Here is a 6,202-nt window from a genome sequence, read left to right as displayed (position 1 = left end):
CATTCAGCAGGTGTGTTTGAAACTGATACTGTTGTTTTTAGGGAGACTGATTGGCATTAAAGCATATTTTTGATAAGCAGTAAAGTGGAATCACATGACTCAGCATTAACTGTGTTCATTTTATAGTGACAATGTGTTACTTTGAAGTTATATTGAGTGTTCAACTGAGCTTTTGCGCTGTGTTAAGAGGATAGTATGACGTACAAGTAGTTTTACATAACGCAGTGGTGGAATGTAACTAAGTACAATATTGAGGTACTTGAGTATTTCCATGTTGTGCTTTTTTGAATTCTACTCCACTACATTTATTTGAAGTTTTGGTACTTTAAGTGGATGTCGATGCTATGACCCTTGAGTAAGATTTTAATACAGGACTTCTACTTGTATCAGTATTTAAACACTAGGTTTTCTTGAGTAAAACATCTGAATTTCACCACTACAAACATGTAGGTACTTCACATCAATCTAATGAGAGTAAAATATGTTTACTCTGAATCTACTGTACAGTATATGTATTCATGTATAAAGTGTTCCTGATTTTAAAATGTTACTTGGTCTAAACAGTATTGGCACCAGACGAGGAGCTGAAAAGGGATTTTTTACATTTTAACACAGTGTGTTGTGTTGTTTTGACACTGTCACTTTAAACTGGTCACCAGTTCAGACTTGTAAACACACAGAGATCTCAAGCGTGCCTCTCTATTGTTCAGTCTGTATCAGAGGAGGGGGAGATGATACCGGTTACTCCCACAACAGAATCAGAGCTGCTGATTTCAACTGCAACAACGTGACAGCCGGCAGCTTATGTTTATTGTCCTCACATACACTGGGCTGGTAGAAGGAATATGTTTACACTGAAAACAGGCAACATGCTAAGAATTAGGAAGCACTTGGTTGAGCACATATTAATAAAATCTATATAGAAAATCTAGAGTCGGATCTACATGATCAGATATGTGTTCCTGAATATTTTCAATTAACTGAGTGCAACAGTTCATTAGAAAGCAGTAGATGATCAAAGACGAGCTATTTCACAATGTTATGAATCTTAAAATATTCTGGATCTGATTTTATACCACCAAAAAACGAATCTCTTTTTGTTTGACAAAACGATTTTAACTAGCCTTTGAGCTGCCTTTCAAAGGCTGTGTTTAGTATCTGTTAAATGGAGAAGATCTTTCTCTGGTCGTCCACTGACTCCTTTATGACTTTGACTCCCTACGAGTGGATGCTGTGAACAGTAGTGTGTCATTGTTCACAAACAAAAGCTTCTGGTCTCCATTCAATCTCTTTTACAACTGAACAAATAACATCGGCCAACGAAGCCTGTTGTCAGACGTGTCTGAAAATAGACAATGAGTTACATTTCTTTAGTAAAAACAACAAGCGATTAGTTTTTGGTGCAAATCTATTTCCAGTTGATGACACAGGACTTTTGTAAAACTCCTACTTCCAATGTTAAGAATGCACTTTAATGCTTATTTTCTTGTTCCATAACTTTTCCAATTTCATTTAAATAGTATACGTGAGATCCTGCTTACTAACAAATTAATTAACACTTCCAAATATAAAAGATAGATACTGTTCTACTTAGATAGAACTGTATTTATCCCGAAGGAAATTCTTGTGCCAGAGTTTGATCAAAGGTTACAACAGAAGAATAACAGAAAAACAATAGAATAAAAATATCAACATATAAACAATAGAGAAATATTAAGTGTAAAAATAAGTAATACTGACAGTGCAAAATAGAATAGCAATAAGAGTTCGTAACACATCTACTAAAATAGAAGTAGTAAATTATAACAACAAAAGATTAACAAAAAAAATAGTAAAAATATTAAGTGTATAAGAAGTAATACTGACACCAGTGCCTAATAGAAAAGTAATATTGGGAAAGATATTGCAAAAGTAACTGCAAATTTTCTTCACATGGATTTTTTTTTTTACAACAGGAAATTACAGGTTTTACTAAACTACATTACATTACATTACATTACAGTCATTTAGAACGCTTTTATCCAGGTCTTTTACTAAACTAAAGACAATCAGGTTCATCAGATGTAAATGATCCGTCTCTCCTCTCTATGGTAGCTTCCTGTTTGACTGGATGATCTCTTGATGGAACCCCCTTCATATGAGGAGGCCAGGCTGAACCCTCCAGCTCTGGGCCCAGCAGCATACAACCTCCTCCCTCCACCCTCCTACGCCGCCTCCTTCTACTCGCCCACGATCCCTCCTCCCACCTATGGAGAAGCAGGTAAGATAAAATCTCATTGGTCTCCCTTTCCCCATTCATTTCACGCCTCATCATACATCCACACCAAGCCGGCTAAATTTGAAAATGCATCGTTTGTTTCTATGTCTCAGCCCTCTGTCCACACTAAAGTTGTGTTTCTCTAACTCGAAAACTGATTTTTCTTAAAACTGTATGCTGGATAGATAAATCTGAAAATGCAAACACCTGAAAGATGTTTGCAGAGAGCAGAAGGGGGCAGTAAGGAGTTCTAAGGAGCTGAGATTTAACAAAGTAACCAGGCCGTCTATCCCAATGCTGACTGCAGTTTGGCTGTGATGATGTTGTCTTACAACTAAAAGGAGGACGACAAAGTGTTTATTCAGTTGTTTAGGTGTTTTAGTGTGGATGAAGATCTTTGCAAAAACGAGAGAAGCACTAGTGTGGATGCACATCATTTTCAAACTACGTTTTTCAAAATGAAACACTTAGCGTGGACATAATGGACACAGACTGAGAATAAGTCCACATTCAGCTGTCCAAAATTCAAAACGCCTTTTTTGTGTGGAAATGTTTTGTGTCCACGTTGGCCTTTCCATGTTGTTTTTGCACTTTTATTGGTATTATTTAGTATGCGTGCAAATTTGTCCCAGCCTTTTTTCATCTCTCTCAATGTACTTACATAAAAATAGAAATAACAGCTAGTTATGGACAACAAAGCTGGACAAGTAAAGGAACTGTAAAATATGTGTAAATGTCAATATTGTAAAAAATGTAAGTGACATGTAAATAAGACTATATACTGTAAATATTGTGTGAAGGATTTATTTTTACAGTGACGGATTATATATACATCTACAAAAGTGCATTATAAAACTGTAAAGATGTAATCTATGACGGCAGCTGTAGGTATTTTGGTGTTAGAGGGTTATTGAAATAGTATGACTGAATAACATCAGTGTCAGTGGGAAGACACTGTTCTTGTTTCTGGTTATTTAGCTCAGTCTGGAGTGAGAGAAAAAAGATGCTTTTACAAACTTATTGTGGACATGTTTCTTTTTTCCTAGTCACAATCCAGCAGGATCCTTTTCCTGTACTGAATGTCCCAACTGCAGCGACACAAAACCACGGAACCACAATCCATCCAATTACACTAAGTATTAAAGCTACATCTTTCCAACCAATATTTATAACATAAACCAACTGTGTGGATGAAAATAATATGTAATATCTTGATATCCTCCTCTGTCCGTCCTGTGCCTCCTCAATGCCAGTTGGTGTAACATCATCCGTCGGCAGCAGACAAACTCACCCATCAGTGGTGACGACACAGCCGCAGCCTGTTCCCTTCTCAGTGACACATCTGGGAGACGCCCCTGGTCTGGTACGCTGCCCATACTGCCACCACGTTGTCACCACTAAAGTCACACACCAGCCTGGGAAGGCCGCCTGGTGCATGTGTGTGCTTCTCACAATGATGGGGTGAGACAAAGACACACACATGAATACGATTTTAACATCAGAGTGCTAAACCAGCTTTAACATGGTGTATTGTGTCTCTGCTCGTTTGTGTTTGTTTCAGGCTGATCTGTGGTTGCTGTTTCATCCCGTTCATGATACCCAGTCTACAAGATGCACATCATTCCTGCCCACAGTGTAAAAACCATCTGCGAGTATACACAAGGTGACACTGTCAGGATTAATCCGGCTCCTCTTGTCCCCATACTACTCATGATGAATAACAGTTTGTCGTAAGCTAGGAATGTAAACAGCTCACTGCCCAAGCTACACGGGGAAGCAAGAATGTATTTAGGTGATGATAAGTGTGTGATCTAATATATATAAAGTACAGACTAAATAAAGTGGTATAGGAAAGAGGAGAGGCTTATACTGTTTGAGAAGTTTTAAGAAGATTTTTGCTATAAAAACTTGACAGATTAAATCTGCGGGAATTCAAACTCGGCTGCTGTTTTTCACGATGAAGGAAACAATTTCCATCTTTTAACCTACTATTTCATGGCACATTACACATAATACATAGTAGAAAGAAATTATTTTTTCACCTTTGACCCTCTTTAAGAATGCATTGTGGGGGTTTAAAATGAAATCAATGAAGAGGAAAAGAATATTGAATCCATCCTTGCATGTGCACATTGCAATATTGCTTTACAACACTACAGAGTGCAGACAATACAGAGGACATTTATGATGATATGATGATATCCAGTCCAGGAACGTAGTTTTGTTTATGTTTTTTTTTTTTGACAATTGTATTTTCTATAGTATATTTAAATACTAAAAGAAAGAAATTTTCATTTGTTTACATTTATGTTTACTTTAATGATGAAGGAAGAAAGACTTCAATAGCAGACATGATTGTCTTTGGTAAAACAAACAAAGCCTTTTGGAAAAAACATTGACTTCACATGCTTCTAATTTTCTTTCCTGCATATTTATTATTTTGAAGGTCCTGCACATCTAAGATAAACCCGCACAGATGATTGATTTAAAAACACAGTTCAAATAAGACTTTATTATTACATTCAAGTAGAGCTGATGCAATTCCAGCTCTGTCGAGCTTTAACATGAGATCTAATCAACCAGAGGGAGTGAACTCACCTGTGTGGGTGTGCAGAGCCTTTAAGGTACAATCTGTCAAATATTAACACAGATTTGGAACCTAACAACTTAAATTGAAAAGACCATAACTAAACAAAGTTTTTGTTTGCTGTAAAAACATGTTACATCAAGTTTACTTATATTTATAGGTTTATAATTTGATTTAAGATGAGTTCAAAACTCCTCAGTTTTGCATACTGTGCCTCAAATTTATCTTGGAAGAAATTGATTTTGTAAAATATACAGATGGGGTCTTTATGTTTATATTGCTGTGATGTATACTTTTGTATATGACTTACAGTAATCACAACTCCAGTCATTTAGGTTATATATTATGTTATATCTTCTAACTTCTGTTTTTCCAATTTAATTTCATGCCATAGATTTAGTCTGCGTTATTTTTGTAGAAATAAAAAAAGCTAAGCTTTGCATAAAGGCTGGAAGCTGCTCTGTTCCTATATGACAAACTAACAGCCTTGACACACAAGAAAATAGTCGGAATTAGCTTTGTGTGTGTGTCTGTGTGTGTGTGTGTGTGTGTGTGTGTGTGTGTGTGTGTGTGTGTGTGTGTGTGTGTGTGTGTGTGTGTGTGTGTGTGTGTGTGTGTGTGAGAGAGAGAAAGAGAAAGAGAGAGTGTGTGTATGTGAGTGTGTTGTTAACATGAGATATTCACAGAGTGATTGTAAGGAATATAACATATTAATTAATGAGCTTTAGATATGCTGGTATTAAGACCTTGATACCTCTGGACGGAGCCAAGCTAGCTGTTTCCCTCGGTTTCCAGTCTTTATGCTAAGCTAACCGTCTCCTAGCTATAGCTCCATATCTAGCAGACAGATACTATGTGAGAGTATGGTAACAATCTTATCAGCTCAGCCCCTGCAAGAAAGCAAATCAGTGTATTCCCTAAACTGGTGAACTTTTCCTTTAATGATATGGACTCAATATAATAAAGGCCATTCGTAAAATGAACAAACACAACAGCAATTGATTGATATTCCCTGGAGTGCCCAAAAAAAACATGATATGGGAAAATTAACTCAAAACTGAGATCTTTGTTTTTGCAAATGGACCCTTCATATATGTTGTCATATGGACCTGATGTGAATACAAGGTGATATTTGAAGGATATGTGCTGCTGAGTCTTTGCTCTCCAATGCAATGACTAAGTAACGCACCTGCTTTCCCTGTCGTTGTAATGTGTGACACTCAGTATCTCTGCCAAGTTTGATTGTTTTTTATTTAAATCAAAATGTTGTTATATTATTATGTATCATTCTATCATGTTGATAGTGAAATAAATGTGGTGTTGGTTACTTTGATGAATTCGAAGTTGTTTTATTTTTG

At 36.4% G+C, this 6,202-nt stretch overlaps 1 protein-coding gene across 1 annotated transcript; it reads left to right on the top strand.

Moving 5' to 3' along the window:
* The first annotated feature begins 2,121 nt into the window (after positions 1–2,121).
* On the top strand, positions 2,122–3,924 carry si:dkeyp-75b4.8 (lipopolysaccharide-induced tumor necrosis factor-alpha factor homolog). The gene is made up of 4 exons (XM_054603575.1): positions 2,122–2,260; positions 3,304–3,393; positions 3,511–3,718; positions 3,819–3,924. Exons 1-4 carry the CDS (start codon positions 2,122–2,124, stop codon positions 3,922–3,924), a joined length of 543 nt encoding a protein of 180 aa, XP_054459550.1.
* The last annotated feature ends 2,278 nt before the right edge of the window (positions 3,925–6,202 follow it).

The sequence above is a fragment of the Anoplopoma fimbria genome, chromosome 9 (genome assembly GCF_027596085.1).
Source record: "Anoplopoma fimbria isolate UVic2021 breed Golden Eagle Sablefish chromosome 9, Afim_UVic_2022, whole genome shotgun sequence".
Lineage (NCBI taxonomy): Eukaryota > Metazoa > Chordata > Actinopteri > Perciformes > Anoplopomatidae > Anoplopoma > Anoplopoma fimbria.
Note: the sequence above shows the minus strand (reverse complement) of the source record. Positions and strands in the feature narration are given on the sequence as shown.